Source organism: Oreochromis aureus, linkage group 2 (assembly GCF_013358895.1).
Source record: "Oreochromis aureus strain Israel breed Guangdong linkage group 2, ZZ_aureus, whole genome shotgun sequence".
Classification (NCBI taxonomy): Eukaryota; Metazoa; Chordata; class Actinopteri; order Cichliformes; family Cichlidae; genus Oreochromis; species Oreochromis aureus.
In genome coordinates this window covers 36,179,371-36,198,012 of record NC_052943.1, presented here as the reverse complement: position 1 = coordinate 36,198,012, position 18,642 = coordinate 36,179,371, and the positions used below count along the sequence as shown (strand labels likewise).

At 41.4% G+C, this 18,642-nt stretch overlaps 1 protein-coding gene across 1 annotated transcript; it reads left to right on the top strand.

Moving 5' to 3' along the window:
- Positions 1 to 475: 475 nt before the first annotated feature.
- Positions 476 to 13,744, top strand: LOC120441353 (G2/M phase-specific E3 ubiquitin-protein ligase-like). The gene is made up of 7 exons (XM_039615957.1): positions 476 to 694; positions 12,086 to 12,203; positions 12,285 to 12,384; positions 12,482 to 12,644; positions 12,747 to 12,853; positions 12,948 to 13,092; positions 13,589 to 13,744. The coding sequence occupies exons 1-7, from the start codon at positions 476 to 478 to the stop codon at positions 13,742 to 13,744; spliced, it is 1,008 nt and encodes a 335-aa protein (XP_039471891.1).
- The last annotated feature ends 4,898 nt before the right edge of the window (positions 13,745 to 18,642 follow it).

Genomic DNA, 18,642 nt, shown 5'->3' with positions numbered 1-18,642 from the left:
TAAATGTAGGTCTGTCCACAGAGAAATTACAAAGAAAGTCACGGTGTCAGTGAGCACAGTTTCCTTCAGCATCAAAGGCTCAGAAACAAACAGGAAGAGGTCTGCAGACCCAAAGACACGACTGAACCAGAGGACAAGTTTCTGAGAGTTAACAGCTTGTGCGATCGGCGGCTCACAGGACAACAGCTTCAAGCAGCTTAATAGTGGTCGTAGCAAGTCTCAGTTTCAGCTGTGAAGAGAAGACTTCAAGCTGCAGGTTTGACAGGACGAGTTGCAGCAAGAAAGCCAGACATCAGAATAAGACAAAGAGGTTTGTCTGGGTCATGAAACACCGACACTGGATGGAATTTGTCTTCAAACTGAAATTTGCAAAACTGTGAAAAAGAAAAACCTACATTAGCTTGCCATGACAGCTATCCTCATCCTGGGCTTCTGTCACATGGAGTGCAGGAGAGTTTTGGTAGGCTGAGGTGTCATGACGACACAGGACCCCATTATGGTAGGACTGCAACCACTGGAGGCGGTTAATCAACTCACCTACCTGGGCAGCATCCCTGCAAGCGACAGGGATGGTGACTATGACGTTGTGTGTCAGATTGCAAAAGCAGGTGTGGTCTTCCAGCTGCTCCGGCCAATCTGGTCAACCCCAAAGATCGATCTGGCGACGAAGATTCGTCTGCTCAACTTTACGCTTGTGAGACGTGGAAAGAATCAGCCAAAATCACCAAAGACTCAATGTGGCCCAACAGCGCTGGCAAAGACGGATCCTGTGGGTCTCTTACCGGGACCATGTCACCAACGAAAAAGTCCACTGTCAGATTGCCAGACGTCACCTCCATGACATTGTGACTGAGGGGCGTGTGCCAACTCCCGCACCGACTGCCCAAGATCGCCATCACGTGGAACCCTCATCATGGAAGACACAAACCAGGCCACCCCCGTACAACATGGCGGAGGACTTTCATTGAGGATTTATGGGATGGGCATGGTATGAGGCCGAAGCAACCTCAGCTGATCGAGTACGCTGGTGGAGATTTGCCTCCCAATGCACCAAACGGCGTAGGAGGACCTAAGTCTAAGTAAAGTAAGAGGTGTCATAGTCCTGAATGATTTGACCCAGTGTTTTGAGTTTTCTTGTGTCTTTTGTCATTTTGTATTATTAATTCCCAGGATTGTTTTTTTATTATTATTTTCCTTTCAGCAAATAAAGCTGTGTTTTGAGTTTCAGTCCCGTCTCTGTGAGTCTGGATTTGGGTCCTCTCCTGCCTGCACATAGCCGGATCGTGGCACTGCGGTGACCCAGTGACCTTTGAGGTACAAAACTACCTGGTGGCCCATCTACCCATGTGTGCAGAGACATTGTTCTGGGGTGTAATGTCAGGACTTGCTTGACTGCCACAGAAAACCACAAACAGTATAGAGTTAAGTGTATTCAAAGGATGTCTGTGAAAAGTGATTTAGATATAAGAGACCGTTTTAAATGGTGGTACTTCAGGTTTGGTATATTGTAGCCTTAATAAAAAGCAACTGTTGTTGTGTTTTGGCAATACATAAATAAAATTAAATTATACTGTATAAGATTTAATGCACACAAAAACTTGATGTTGTTTGGAGATTTTCAGCAGTGTTTGTTCTATGTTAGCATGTCTGTGCTCATATAAAACAATCATCACCTGACTGCATTCGGAGGTTATGATAACAGTATAGTCCATTGTTTTGGTGTGATGGGGAAGAAGGAATCTCTTCTGCTTCACTCTTTCCTAATCCTAATCCGACTATTGCAGTAAGGATATCTGCTGGGCTAGTGGATGAACTGCAAGGCCTTCTGTGTGCTAGAATAGGGAGTCAGTCAAACCACCATTTAGTTTACGCTTATTTGAAGGAAACTTGGTGTCACAGCCTCATGCAGCAGAGTGGGATAAATAAAACACATTGTTACAACACAGCTAATAAGACACAGTAGTTTTTTTCCCTTTCCAGGTGTGTGTCTGTTTAAAGGTCACCACTGTCAGAGAGGCTTATTGGTTAACTCCTGCTTTCTTAACACAGACCAGCACAGCCAGTTCATGCAGCCATTGATCAGGTGCAGCAGTACTAAAATATGAAGACAAATGACCCATTCAGTCACTGTATCCTGGCTTGTTCTTTACGTAGCATATCTCTGTTAAAGGACAAACTGTATGAGAGTGTATGGCATGACCCCCATTTGTATAAATGTCGAACACTCTCTTGTCCAACATTCATTGTGACCTACCTGTAAGTGTGATTATTCAAAGCCCATACTACTTTACTTTCAAACATGGTCAAACTACGTGGCATAAGAACAAGCAGAACTCTTTAGTGTTGTTAAAAATCAGTATATGTGCTACATTTGACTTTTAGATAATGGTGTGAATGGCTTGGAAATGTCTATTTACTAAAACTGTTAGTGAGAAGAGATTGGTGTTGGGATTTGTGACAGGAGGTTGCTCTTATCTTTAAAAGTTTCCTGGTGCCCATACAGCTTGAACTCACAACCTGAGAATAGTATAGTATTAGTGAGGCTGTTGACTTGTATTTAGTGATTCTATGAAGAGGTTGCTGCTTAGTTTTAGCATGTAGACTAACTTCACAGGGAAACACAGCTGCTGTCTCAGAGAGGTGTGTTAGTCTCTAACAAAACTATTCAGAAACTGTAGTGCCGTGACAAATGCCTTTACTAAGTGGACCATTTCTTACTGATGCTAACTCATTCACAACTGACAGTGGAAAAGGAATGCTCTATGAGATAACTCACACAAATACAGACACAGTCCTTCGCTACTGTACTTTCGGTCTGCATTAATCTCTTTCTGTTTTAGCCCAGAGAATATGTACAGTGTGCCTTGCTATGTTTAAAGAAATGATGAATAGAGTGTGCTTTACTATTCAGTGGTTTGTTCAGCTGGTTCCTTGCCAGTGTATTGTGTCTCAATGAAACACTTGCTTTCTTAAGCCAAATAAGCCTCTTCAGTATACTGTTGCAGAACATGGGATAAGTATCTGCTTCCCATTAACAAATGAAAACAAAGACACTGGTTTGAGCAGCCTCTCCAGCCCAGGTGCTTTGTTCTTTGAACATGTTAAAAACCTCACCAGGATCCAACCAACGCCACTATCCAAGTATAATGTGTTTAAAAAATGGTTAATGCCTGAGTATTTGTGGGTTTTTATGAAATCTGACTCTGGGCCCATTTGTGTTCTGTGCACCCTCATAGTTCCTGAACTCTCTTGGTAACACTGAGTCCCAAAAAGCCAGCACCAACGATCCAGTTAGAGACACTTGGATCAAGTCTCGTGATCTGAAACTCTAGATACCAAATAATAACAAAACTCAAAGACGCTTTGTCCTGTAGCAACATGCATCTAAACTCTAAACATCCAAATCTTTGTGTTTTTATGTGTAGGTCATTGACTTTTAACAATCAAGGGCAACTTTTAGCAAGTGAGAAAAAGTGTTAAACTACAGCCAGTATTGTTGCTAAAGGTTTGGGGAATCCATGTGTAGGATTTCCTAGTTCCTCTCTTTCTCAGGTGCAAATGCATCACTCCTGTTTTAGCCCAAATGCATTGGCTACCTGTGAAAATGTGAACTGATTTTAGATTGTAGCTACAATGCATCACAGATCTTTCAGCTGCATATTTTGTCTCCAGGTCACTAAGGTCATTCCCCCTATCACTGACCTCTTCTTGCCTAAAATAATAAGGTGATTGGGCCTTTGGTATTATTGACCCCAGGCTCTGAACAGACGGTCATCGCAAAACAACCTTTAACTGTGTTTATCTTTTGAAACCAGCTGTAAAGACCTAAATGTTTTCAAATGATTTTATTCAAGTCCGAGGCGCCACATGGTAAGTGTTTCTCTAGATTTTATGTGGTATTTATTTTTATTCTTGATCATTTTATTAAAGTGTTACTACATTATTCTATAAATACTTCAATTTTTTTTTTTTTTTTTTTTTTTTTTTTTTACATTTTCTTTATTTTGATTTTTGCTTGGTATTAATTTTCATCATGTTTGTTTGTAGGACTTTTGTGTTTTGAGACTGGGTTTTTGGAGATCTGGAAAACACTTTGGGTCAGCTTCTGTTGCTTTAAATTGTGCTGTATGAATAAAATTGACTTATTGCCTGACTGGTTGAGCCTAACATCAGGATGCAAGAAACCATACACACCTCTTTCTGTTGATCCCACCATTCACTTAGGTCTGGGTCATATCTTTACATCTTGTATGATTCAGGGTGCCTTCCTTTTGGCTCTCAAATTGGAAATGCTCTTATTTCACATGATATGAAAAGAGTGTGATTGTTGTTTTGGTGCAATAGGTTTAAGCCATGCATTTGAGCTCTTCAGGGTAACGCCTCATTTGTGTTGGAAAGAGTTTATTGAAGAAGCAGGGCCGGGCTTCGTACCAAACACAAAGGTAATTGGACACTGCCACAAAGATGTGGCACTCAAATTCACAGAGTGAGCGATAGATTGTTTTGGATTGATTTAAATCCTATTCTCACTTTTCATAGCAGCACTGATCAAGTCAGCAACATACGAATCATTCCTCTCTGTGTTACCAATGGACGCATGCATTTACATGTGGAGGAGATGGGTTTTAAAACAGAACAGAGCGAAACTAAAGCCGACCCACTGGCTTAGTCTTCTTTCCAAATCTCACTGGAGTCCCTCCCAACAATTACAACCCAGCCTTAGAGCAATGTGATCCAGTCAAGCAGCATAAGGGGATTGGTGGTCAGATACCACTTGATTAGGCCACAGTGAATCGAGCTATGTGCTCAGTCCCAACAGAATTTTCACAGCACTTGACTGAGGAGATGCTGGTTTCAACCTGTGATCTGCTGCTTTACTTTTCATGTGCACGTGTTTAACATGGGGAATCAGAACACCCGGACACCTTTAAATTCAATTCAGTTCTATTTATATAACAACAAATCACAACAACAACCTCAAGGTACTTAATATTGTAAGCTAAAGACCCCACGATAATACAGAGAAACCCCAATACTCAGACAACCCCGTATAATCCTCCACATTTGATTTCCATGTGTGACAACTGCAAGTGTCCAGAGTGAGGACAGACTGAGGGACCCACTGCTGCACATCATCTGTGAGGCTTTGCACCCCTGATGATCCACCAGGACAAACTCAGCAGTGTGTGAGAAAGAGGAGGAGGAAGAGCCAGCAGCAGCTGACAGATGGAGAGAATAGACAGACTGTTCCCTGTTTGTGAAGGACTGCTAGAAAAGTTTGAAATAACTAATTGTCTGTCCTGAATCAGTCTTATTAGGTAATGTTCAAATAATGTTATCATCCCAGTGTTTTCAGTGTGGGAGAAAGTACTCAGGGCCTTCTGTAATTGCTGTAATTGTTTATATGCTTTATATATTCTGAGGTAAGTTGATCTATAGTGTTACATCATATTCTATAAGGATGTTATGTGTTTGTAGACTTTCTGCCCAGTTTGACCCATTTAGCAGAAGTCAGCCTGTTTAAGGCTCTGATATCTATTCTGTATGACTTAAAGCAGTTGGGCGATCGTGGCTCAAGAGTTGGGAGTTCGCCTTGTAATCGGAAGGTTGCCGGTTCGAGCCCCGGCTCGGACAGTCTCGGTTGTTGTGTCCTTGGGCAAGACACTTCACCTGTTGCCTACTGGTGGTGGTCAGAGGGCCCAGTGGCGCCAGTGTCCGGCAGCCTCGCCTCTGTCAGTGCGCCCCAGGGCAGCTGTGGCTACAACGTAGCTTGCCATCACCAGTGTGTGAATGTGTGAGTGAATGGGTGAATGACTGGATATGTAAAGCACTTCGGGGTCCTGAGGAACAATAGCAGAACAGCACCACCAAGGCTGGAGACGGAGCAATACTGGAAGAGCATATGGGAGAAGGACGCAACCCATAACGGCAATGCTCAGTGGCTAGTGGATCTGAGGGCAGACCATAGCGACCTCCCTGAACAGGGTCCGGTAAACATCACAGTGGCAGACATCCAAGAAAGGGTCTCCAGTATGAAGAGTTGGACAGCATCAGGGCTCGACATGGTTCACGCCTACTGGCTGAAGAAGCTGACTGCACTCCACGAGCGTCTGGCAGCACAAATGAACCAGCTGCTAGTTAACGAGAGACACCCGGAATGGCTAACCGAAGGTCGGACGGTCCTGATCCCCAAGGACCCCAAGAAGGGACCGGTCCCATCCAACTACCGACCAATAACCTGCCTCAGTACTACATGGAAGCTCCTGTCAGGCATCATATCGGCTAAGATGAACAGGCACATGGGTCAATACATGTGCGGGGCACAGAAAGGGATTGGCAAGAATACCAGAGGCGCAAAACACCAGCTACTGGTAGACAGAACAGTCAGCCGAGACTGCAAGACCAGACTGACCAACCTGTGCACAGCCTGGATTGATTACAAGAAGGCCTATGACTCTATGCCCCACAGCTGGATACTGGAATGCCTAGAACTGTACAAGATCAACAGGACCCTAAGAGCCTTCATCAGGAACTCAATGGGGATGTGGCGTACAACACTAGAGGCCAACTCCAAGCCCATAGCACAAGTCACCATCAAGTGCAGGATCTACCAAGGCGATGCTCTGTCCCCACTGCTGTTCTGCATAGGCCTGAACCCCCTCAGTGAGATCATTGACAAGACTGGCTACGGATACTGGCTACGGATACCGACTACGGAACGGAGCGGTTGTCAGCCACCTCCTGTACATGGATGACATCAAGCTGTATGCCAAGAGTGAACGAGACATCGATTCACTGATACACACTACCAGGATATACAGCAATGACATTGGAATGTCGTTCGGACTGGAGAAGTGTAGTCGGATGGTAACAAAGAGAGGGAAGGTAGTCAGAACTGAGGGGATTGAACTACCAGAAGGCAACATTGCAGATATAGAGGACAGTTACAAGTACCTGGGGATCCCATGGCGAATGGGAACCATGAAGAGGCCGCTAGGAAAGCTGCAACCACCAAGTACCTGCAGAGGGTCAGGCAAGTCCTGAGGAGTCAGCTGAGCGGTAAGAACAAGATCCGGGTATCAACACCTCGCCCTGCCCATGATCAGGTACCCTGCTGGGGTAATAGGCTGGCCAAAGGAGGAGATAGAAGCCACTGACATAAAGACAAGAAAGCTCCTTACCATGCATGGAGGGTTTCACCCCAAGTCCAGCACACTGAGGCTGTACGCTAAGCGGAAGGAAGGGGGCCGGGGACTGGTGAGTGTCAGCACCACAGTCCAGGATGAGACAAGAAACATCCACGAATACATCACGAAGATGGCCCCAACTGACAGCGTGCTCAGTGAATACCTCAGGCAGCAGAAACCCAAGAAAGAGGAGAAAGGCGAGGAACCATCATGGAAGGACAGGCCCCTGCACGGTATGTACCACCGGCAGATAGAGGAGGTGGCTGATATCCAGAAATCCTACCAGTGGCTGGACAAAGCTGGACTGAAAGACAGCACAGAGGCACTAATCATGGCAGCACAAGAACAAGCTCTATCACACCAGGCAAGACCCCAGGTGCAGGCTGTGTAAAGATGCCCCAGAGACAATCCAGCACATAACAGCAGGGTGCAAGATGCTAGCAGGCAAGGCATACATGGAACGCCATAACCAAGTGGCCGGCATAGTGTACAGGAACATCTGTGCCGAGTATAACCTGGAAGTCCCAAGGTCAAAATGGGAGACGCCCCCAAGGGTGATGGAGAATGACCGAGCTAAGATCCTGTGGGACTTCCAGATGCAGACGGACAAAATGGTGGTGGCTAACCAACCGGATATAGTGGTAGTAGACAAACAGAAGAAGACGGCTGTAGTGATCGATGTAGCGGTTCCGAATGACAGCAGTATCAGGAAGAAGGAACACGAGAAGCTGGAGAAATACCAAGGGCTCAGAGAAGAGCTCGAGAGGATGTGGAGGGTGAAGGTAACGGTGGTCCCGTGTAATCGGAGCACTAGGTGCGGTGACTCCCAAGCTAGGCGAGTGGCTCCAGCAGATCCCGGGAACAACATCGGAGATGTCTGTCCAGAAGAGCACAGTCCTGGGAACAGCTAAGATACTGCGCAGGACCCTCAAGCTCCCAGGCCTCTGGTAGAGGACCCGAGCTTGAAGGATAAACCGCCCGCAGGGGCATGCTGGGTGTTTTTTTATATATATATATCATAATAATCTGACAATACTATAATATTGGCCATATTATACTAACATTACCACAGTGAGATGACTTTAGACTCATGAATAACATGAGCTAATTGTTATTTACTAGCTAATCTTAAAATGACTGTTCAGTACAGAAATGAATCCCAACAGTCATATTTTACAGTCCTGTGGTCTCAGCCTCAGATACTCAACTAATCAAAGTGATGTCATAAAAAAATGAACGAACAAAAAAACATTTTTTCTCCTTCATTTTTGTCAAACAGTGCTGTATAAAACCTTTCTCGCGGTTAGTATCATGGTTGCTAGGCAACCTGAACAGCGCGACAAAGGCCAGACCGTCCAATTTCACAAGCCTCTCACTTCCGCACTTCTCGTACTTCCTAGTACGCGCCGTACGTAGTACACGAACAGCGCGTACTCCGGAGCGTGCAGTCGCTGGACTGGGACACAGCCCCTGTCACCCAGTTGGGTTGAAAGCTGAAGGCTCGGCCTCCCATACTACTTTTAATATTACTTTTAAATCACTTTTTGGGGTGATATGTTATTAGAAGTTCTTTAAGATGAGATGGAGCTTGAATATTCATGACCTTGTATGCAAGAAGGAATCTGGATTAAGCCAATATAGAAGAAATCTGTTCTCTCTTTCTAGTCCCTGTCAGTACTCTTGCTGCAGCATTTTCGATCAAATAGAGGCTTTCCAGGAAGTTTTTAGGACTTCCTGAATTATGTGTTATCTGGCTTCATGGATAGATAAATTTGGTTATCATCTGCATAGCAGTGAATGATACTGCCTAAGGGAAGCATGTATATTCTGAAGAGAATTGGTCCTGGCACTGAACCCTGTGGAACTACATAATTAACCTCAGGGTATGAAGAGGACTCTCCATTTCAGCAGGTATGAAATCACTGCTTCACCCTCCTGAGTTGCCTGAAGGTTTGTCAGAGTCACTTTCAGGCCTATCACCAAGGGGAACTCCAAACTGAAACAGCCAGCCAGCCATGACACTTGTTGCAGGCTGCTGAGTTTGCATCTTTTGCTGTGAAGTACAGTCAGACTTTTGATGCTTCGTCTTGGGCATTTTTAATCTGTAGCTCTGCTCTAAAAGAACGTACGTACCTGGGCCCGCCTACTATCCTTGGAAAGGTAAAACGATTGGCGCGAATCCAAAGTGTACGACATCTCAGGAAAATAAAGCACCGAAATGTGCGCTGCTTTTTGGTCTGGTTACTACCGTTTATGTCAGAACCCGGTACCCATCCCTAGTGTTGAGGTGGTCCCAAGTATATCTAGCTGGTATCTCTCAACCTCATGGACTGTTGCAGGCTTCTTCCTGACCAGAAAGGCAATGTTCCATGTCCTGAAAGCCAGCCTTGATGGCTGGGGACCGCCAGGGCCTCTAAACCTGACCGTCACCCAACACACATTGCACCTCTATGACATCTCCTGTGGGTGGTGGGTTATGTTCTTGGCATGATTCCCTTCTGAATCAGATCATTTAAGTCCAGAGCAGTGGACTGAAAACAGATAAGTTAGTTCTGTTTACATAAACTCTGAATGGAGTCAAAGACTGCTAATAGTGACATTTGACACATCTATGCTGCTTCAACTGTTTGTAATCATAAACAAATTGAAATCATATTTTAGTCATATAAGGCCTCATAAAGAACGAAATTAACTTGCTGTGATGAACATCCATCAGGATGTTGGGATTGATGCTGAGATGATTTTGCTAAAGCAGCCATTCCAGTATCTACAGGGGAGACACAGAATGTTTTTCAGATAGATGGGAATGCCGTTTTTTTTCCCTTTTTTCACCTGCCTTTTTGTTTGTTCCTCTCGGGTGAAGGATATGAAGTCATGACATTAATATTTTTATCTAGCTGTTGGATAGTGGGCTAAAAACTAATGATCAAGGAACTAACTTCAGAGTCCAGTGGTGCTAGTTTCAGTCATTATGCAGATGTACTGTTTATAAGGTTGGGAACCTGCAGTCAGCTGAGACTGAAGAAGTCACCTGGATGAGTGCCTGAAAAACTTTACGTCCAGAGGAACAGAATCAACCTTTTAGGATTGATGGATGGATGATTGAGTATGCATCAAGACAGCTAATGAAATTAGTTAGTCTCTCAATCCATTTTCTAACCCATTATCCAGGATTGAGCCATGGAGTCAGCAGTCTATGAAGTGTTTAGACCTGCCTTTCCATGATGCCTGCTCTCATTCTTTTGGGCGACATGCAGATGTTCCTAAGCCAACTTGCTTCGCCTTGGATGTCTATGTAACTTGCAAGGGTCTTTGCAATGTTGTTAATCTTTATTTAACCAGGAAATATATATCCATTGATATCAGAAAATCTCTTTTACCAGGATGTCCTGGCCAAGATGAGTAGCAGCACAGTGTGCAAAGTGCAAAACAAGCCAATTGATATAACTATAAATTGGCTTGGCCTAACTGTTGCTAAAGCATATAGTTAGGGCTGGATCAGCTGACCCTGGATCCTCCCTTAGTTATGCTGCAATAGGTGTAGGCTGCTGGGGGACTCCCATGATGCACTGGGTGTTTCTTCTTCACTCACTATGTGTTAATAGACCTCTCTGCACTGAATCATACTTGTTATTAATCTCTGTCTCTCTTCCACAGCATGTCTTTATCCTGTTTTCCTTCTCTCACAGCAGATGGCCCCGCCCCTCCCTGAGCCTGGTTCTGCCGGAGGTTTCTTCCTGTTAAAAGGGAGTTTTTCCTTCCCACTGTCGCCAAAGTGCTTGCTCATAGGGGGTCATATGATTGTTGGGTTTTTCTCTGTATGTATTATTGTAGGGTCTACCTTACAATATAAAGCACCTTGAGGCGACTGTTGTTGTGATTTGGCGCTATATAAATAAGACTAAATTGAATATACCAGTGCAACTGTGGAGGAGAAGCAGCTGTACTCTGAATCCATCCCAAATGATTGAGCATCTGTTGTCTGTTTGCTGCCTCACTAGATATATATGAATTCACATTTTAATGACAGTTTCACATATGCAAGGGGTGACAAAAATAGTGCCCAAGGGTCAAAATTGACCCGGCCAATTCCTAAGAAAGGAATTAGTAGAAACACCAGTAAATGATGACTTTGGGCATAAATGCTAGACATAATTGTATTTTCATAAGTGTTAAAGTTTATTGGCCTGATAAAGACCTTCCCAATGGCCATACATACTATAATGAAATTGTAAAAATTAAATATTTAAGCCCATATAGTCATGCTAATGGATTGCATACACTATAGATGGATTTTTTTGTTATGCAGAGAAAAACAAGACACTGTTGAAAATGTACTTCTTTTTCATATATCAAGATATCTCACTGATTAAATGTCCACTTACTTTTCTACACACTGACAGAAAGAGAAGTTTGATGGGTCCAGCCTACATTTGATCAAAGTGGGTTATGTGTGGCCCGTGATGTAAAAGAAATTTGACATCCCTGTTTTACCATATACATGTCAAGTACTTTATCTACCTCTGTATCTGACTCATAAATGACCAATTTTCAATCATTAGTTAACTTAACATGCACATTTCGTTGACTGGGGGGAAACTGGAGTATAGAGAAGAATTTTCACATAGAAATGACCAGCCAACGTCAGTGTGTGTGGGATTGTGAACCAAGATGATAATGGATGGCTGACATATATTGTTTGGATGTGTGCTCTATGAAACTAGAGCTAGTGGTGCCACTGATGAAAGGTGTCACTTTATTATGGCGTTATTTTTATGCCACTATTCTGAGCTGTTATGATTCAGTGTTATGGATATTTTTGCACTGTGTTTTTTGTCTGCCACACCAGAGGGTGGCATAGTTTGTGTCCTGTGTTATTGCTGCTATGTGAGTTCCAGGTGGAGGCTGACCAGTGGCAGAGAAAAAAAGCTGCATCTCCCACCAGTGTTCTTAGGGTGGTTCCCATTGGAGAGGCAGGCGTGGATACAGGAGCACTTAGGAAAGAGTTTTTGAGTGGTGAGTTGCCTATTACCTGTTTTGTCCTAGTGTCAATAAATAATGGATAACTTAAAAATGCGGATATTTTTTGTATGAAAGACATGATTTCAGGTATTGAAAGCAGATTCTTTGAAGGGCCTGAGAACAAGGGCAAAAACCCCAAGTATTCTCTGACCGATCTTGATAATGAAAACTTCAGGTTGGTTACATACGAGCTTTGTGTATTACATTTAATACGCATCCGATATTTTTGTAAATGTTACCTGAAAATGAATTATAATCATTTGTCTACACAGAACTGTTGGTGAAATAATTGCAGTCAGCCTCGCCCAAGGAGGCCCATCTCCTGCCTTTTTCAAAGAATGGTGCTACAATGTCCTCTGCTCAGGAGAGGTTGATTTCAGCTGTCTGTCTAAGGAGGATGTTGCAGATGTGGAATCTTCCCTGCTCATCAGCAAAGTGAGCACCTGGTTTAGCTCTGGCACATGATATATTATGAGTATGGTGTTTTTAAACACTTTTAACCTTCTGTATTTCCTCTTTCACATTATACATTTCCAGGTTGAAGATGCAGCAGACATACAGTCTCTGATGTTGTGGGCTGATGAAATTGTCAGCTGTGGATACACAAACCAGATAGAGATGGATAGTAAGGAAAGCATGATACGGTAAGGGAGAAAAAGTCAGAGAGATCATTAACCCATCCCCCCATCCCCAACTAGTTTTTCATGTTTGTTTTTTTTGTTTGTTTGTTTTTTTAAGTGCTATTGTCTTACACTGCACAACAAGACTGATTCCAATGCTACAGGAGCTCAAAAAGGGCATGGAACTGTATGGTCTTGTGAACCTGATGGCTGTAAATCCTGAAGCTTGCCACAGTTTGTTTGTTACTGGGAAAATCCTCAAAGTAAGTATTAACATAGCAGCTTCATTCTGATCCGAAGACAGTCCACTTATCTGTACTGTAGTTATCCTGTATTTATTTATTAGTTTTGAATGAACAATATATCTATAATATAATCTACTTTATTTCCTTATTTACAGCCAGACGCTGATTTCATTATGATGAGCTGCCAACCACATTTCAGTGAAAAGAGGGTTAGAGGAAGATCATAAATTTTTTTGCAAGATTTCTTGCAGGAGATTGAAGTATCAGGTACTATATAGTATTAGCTGTATATACCTATAGTATTGTATATATACCGTATGCATCTGTTAAATATTTTTGCTTTAACATGCAGGGCACTAGGAAGTATTTTTAGTTGTTAATTTAAAACATTGTAATCCAGATTGCTTTTTATTTAGAAAAGACTTCAGAAACATTTTCAAACATCACAGATGGAAACAAAGGCGGTGCAGGTGGTGAAAAATCAGAGTCTCTTGCTGTCCAGCATGTGCTCCAGTGGATGACCGGACAGTCCCATGTTCCCATCCTTCCTGATGAAAAGAGACATTTCAAAATAACATGCAAGTTTGACCACGAATGTAAGGAGCGGCTGGGAGATCACTCAATTTGTTACCCAGTTGTGAGCGCAAGCACTGTGACTTTTGTACTGTGACTTTTCCAGTGCAGCATCTGGACACTTACACAGAGTTTAAAACCATAATGAGTGCAGCAGTTAGATATGGTGGTGGATTCCACAGAGTTTAACACATTGTTGTCTTGTAATTTGGAAACTAAATGAGCAAAAATGTTTCTAAACATTAGCTGTTAAGATGTTCGTAGCTGTTTCATGAAAAGACTTCAAAACTTTGTGTAGGGTCCCATGTTGATAGATAATAAGTGTGAAGTGTGTAAAAAGTGCTTTGTTTGCTTGTCTACTTGTAATCTGAATGTTTTAGCAAAGAAATCCAGTATTTGAGAACTTAACAGAGCGTTGATTTTCACGTCCATGTTAAGTGTCACTGTTGGTTTGACACCTGTAGCAAGATTTGTATGTACAGGTCACGACCGTGTGACTCAGAATAGGTACTTTTGGGAGTAATGTGATTTTGTGTAAGCGTTTTTTCCATTAAATACAACAATTTAAAAAGAATGCCTTTGTTTTCATGTTCTTCTTACTTAGATTACTTGCTAGTGACTGCAATCCAGACATCACGCCAAAGTCGTACTACTCTGGTGTATGATGGTTGTATGATGCAACTACATTATACTACACCAACGATAGTCTTAAAAAATAATATATTTTAAAATAAAATAATTAAAGATATTATCCGCAAATTGGGGTTTAATAGAGTTTAGCTGGATTTAGCAACATTTTGGACAGTGGTTCCGGAATGCTAGTGAGCTGATTGGAGACCGTAAGAGCCATAGCCATAATTCAAAGCTTGAGTAGTCTATACATCAATATTGGTAGTACTTATCAAAAAATAAAAATGGCCCTTTAATTGAACCTTTTTTGTAAAGAACTGATTATAAATTTAAAAAAAAAAAAAATGCAAATCGTCCACTATGTTGGCTTGCTGAATAACTGATGTTCATGAAAAAATAACCTAATAAAGCTCTCATTTCAAAACTACCAAATATTCTACATAACAGTTAAAATTTTACCTTCCTTGAGTAGCCATCCACTCCACCAAAGATCACAACATTGTACCTGTTTCAGAGGGAAAACAATCTCACTAAGGCTTGATTTGCAGAACATGTAAGACATTGAAAATAAATTTTTCAGTATGCACACTGATTTAAACTGGACACTTGTCAGGTGTGCTGAAAATAATACCAACTATATGTGAAAGTGGATAAGTTCAATGAGACTAAATATTTTAGTTCTCTTGTCATGAATTTTCTGGAGCACTTACCACATTATGTGTTGATAGGCTTGTTATCATGGAAAATATCGATATACAAAGTGTAAATAATTGCTCAAGAAAATTTACAATTAACAATATTACTGGTTTTGTTACACATCCTGTAATCCTTTTACTTAATATTACTCTATCAAGTGCTTTTTAAAATATTATAAATACACTGAAAGACCTATCAGATAAGGTTGATTAAAGCAGATTTAAAGTATAACGTGCATCTTTCTGCCCAACTTGTGTTAGAGCTATATAAGTGGGTATTTTACCTTATTAGCTTGTGATTTGTGTCTATGTGGACCAGGGAGAGAGGTCCTCGCACCGAGTAGCTTCTTCACACAACACAGCTTAGTTCTGTGACCTGTATGAAGATCCCTACAGCATCAACTCGATGCATGGAGGCCATCATTCTCCACCACTGAACACGGAGACCCATAGAAACCAAATGTCCTTGAACCATTCGATAGCCAGCATTTGTCATCCGATTTTTGATAGCCGATATGATGTTGTCCAGCTCTTGGTCATTCATTGTGCTGTATGTTCCTCTCACAGACAAGTCAAATTCTGACATCCTCCTGTAGATTGTTCTTCTTGAAACACCAAGACATTTAGCAATGCAGCTGAGTGTCCAACAAGTTCTTCAGTTTTTCTCTCTCTAGTACGATTTTGGGGTGGCCAGGACTGTGACCAACTTCTGTTTCCAGTTCAATAATGGCCACAGAGCTGATGTTAATTTCACACTGAACCAGATGATGAATGTTTTGAGAGCCTCTGTAATCTCTGACAGACCGCCTATTTGCTGAGAGAAAGATTCAAACAGAACAAGCTCATGACGAATCAAGAACTCCAAATAATCCAGATTTAGTGGTTGTTGGTTTAAAGCAGCTTCCAGTTTAGAGAGGAGTCTATGCATCATTTGCTGTCTCAGTATGTCCTGTTAAAAGCAGCAAACATGGACAAGTAGTTAGAAAAATACAATGAAATGATGTATCTCAGACAAAAATAAACAACCCATAAAACGAACTAAATGAGGTACGTCATTTTTCAAGTTTGCATACACTGTAAAAAAAGTCAGTAAAATATACAGCAAAACACCGTCAAATTCCAACGGTAATGGAGTGTAAAACCAAAAACTTCCTTTTACTGTATTAAATAGATTGAATAACCGTTAATTGTGAGACTGGATAAAACTTTGTTTTTTACTGTGATAAAATGTTGAAATTATAAATACTGTCTGTGAAAACAAATAAATATGCATACATTTTACAATTAAATATTGTAATGTTGAAAATGTCTGAAAAACTTAGATTTTACGGTATTATTTGAGTAAAACTACATCTTTTCGGGTTGTGCACATTGGAATTCACAGTATAAAGCTGTAGATTTTTAAGCAAACAAAAACATTCATTTTTACAGAAGCAAGATGTTAAACAATAGGGTCCACCGTAATAATACAACCAGTAAATACCATTTAAAAAAAAAACAAAAAAAGCAAATATCAGCAGTGAAAGACAATAAAATTGATAGTATTTTTTTTTATTTTAAAATTCAGATACTGATATACAGATTAAAAGTTAGGCCTGCAGTATATCATTGTTAACCTTCTGATAAAAAAAATCAACAGCAAAAGAAGATGTTAAAAATAAAGTTTATGGTTGTGAATAAAATTGATTTCAATAATCTTTTTTAATTATTATTTTAAAACAACTTTATGTTGTTGTGTTTCACGCCATATTATCAGACCACCTTAAGTGGGTCCGCCTTAAATTTTGAGTTTGTGTGATCGCTGTTGATTGGTAGCTAAACTGCTGGTAAACTGTGTACAGGCGTTTTACGTTCGAATTGCAGAGAAAAAAAAATTCTGGTAGCAACATTGTGCAGTATGAGCGAACCATTTCACCAAAAAAGGGAAGCAAGGCAAGACGTGGCTGCAGCGGTCTGCAGACGTGACTTCTGATCAAATTCGAACCTCCTAAAGAAACAAAGAGCGACATTACATTGCGGGATGACGTCACCTGAAAATGACCAATAGCGCGGGGCGCTGCTGAGCTGTGTGCCAACCGCTCTTTTTTTCATGCAGGAGACTCAAGTTGGCTTAGCTAACGGACACAGTTTTGAACTCGTATATTAGCGCCATTTATTGCTGCTTGGACCACAGCATCTTCGAATTTGTAGACATCCTGGCAGCTTACAATTAGTTCGAGGTGAGGTGAGTACATGCAACTTCAAGTTATCTCTGTTATAAAAATCCACCAGCCCAGCGTTTATAGATAATTTTAGCAGTTCGTTTTTTATGAGTGAGGTTGTGAATTTAGTTAGCATTTGTGAGTTGAGTTAGCATTACTGTCGCCAGGAAGCATTGCTCTGGATTAGTTTCTGTGTTTGGCGTGCTTAATTCGCTAGGGAGGAATTACCAAAGTACATGGAGTTATGTTAACCTGTAATTTCTGTGGTAAGGTAGTTCAGTCATCAAGGGGCTACGTGCTTCATTGTAAACTGCATCGGAATGAGCCACGTTGTTTCTTTCGGTGTATTGAAGCAGGCTGCAAGCAGACATACACCAGGTATGGCGCGTTTAAGGCTCATTTTACCGAAGACACTCTGCCCCACCCATGTCACTGGTGTGGCGGTGGTTTCTTCGTTTACATGTGCAATGGCGATGTGTGAACGTCAGTGTCAGAACTCTCTCTTTATGATTAAAAGGTTTGTTTTGTTCCTGCCCTTTTCAGACACTGAATTTGAGCAGAAACCATAAGGATACTCAAAGGACCTGTGACTCTCAGGAAATGGTGAGATTTCAGGTCATAATCTTTTTCTTTTTTTCCATTAAATTCATTTTCCTTTTCCCTTTACAATATTGCTGTTTTGTTTTGTAAACAGCATCAAATGAAAGGACAGATGAAACAGTTTCAAGACAATGGCAGGAAAAACATGCTGAAGATTGAAACAAACCTTGGCTGGAAATATTTGGTATGTGTTTTACCGTAAATCAAATTGTTGAAAACATTCAGCTACACTGCGACACAGGAAACTTCATTTGCACTTATTTTGTTACTTTAATTTCTTGTCTCATTATTTTGTCAGTTATTATTGTTTATGGTGTATGCCCTTCTTGTTTTCTTTCTGAATGCAGAAGGTATCTAGCCAGTCCACAATGAAAGCTTCGTTGCACCCATGAGTCTTCTGGCAGAAATGATGGCGCCTGTATTCTTTGGTTTCCTAAACATCACACCCTGCCTGTTTATACGAGGCTCTTCAATTAAGTCTGCACCCAAAGATTCAATAAGAGGTAAGCAGTGGTATTATTCAAGTTTTGCTAAAGAAAGATGGACAGGAGACACTAATCTTAATCAGCCGAGCTCAGGTTCATGTCCAGGTGAGCAGTTTCATACGCTATAAAATGTAGATTGAATGATAGGTCTCATCACCATGCATTCAGCCATTAACTTCAAGTTCTATGATAAATCAATAGGAAACTTAAATACGCTTCCAACAAATTATGATTGTGATTATGGCTGCGTTGTCTACAGGGAGTGCAGAATTATTAGGCAAGTTGTATTTTTGAGGAATAATTTTATTATTGAACAACAACCATGTTCTCAATGAACCCAAAAACTCATTAATATCAAAGCTGAATGTTTTTGGAAGTAGTTTT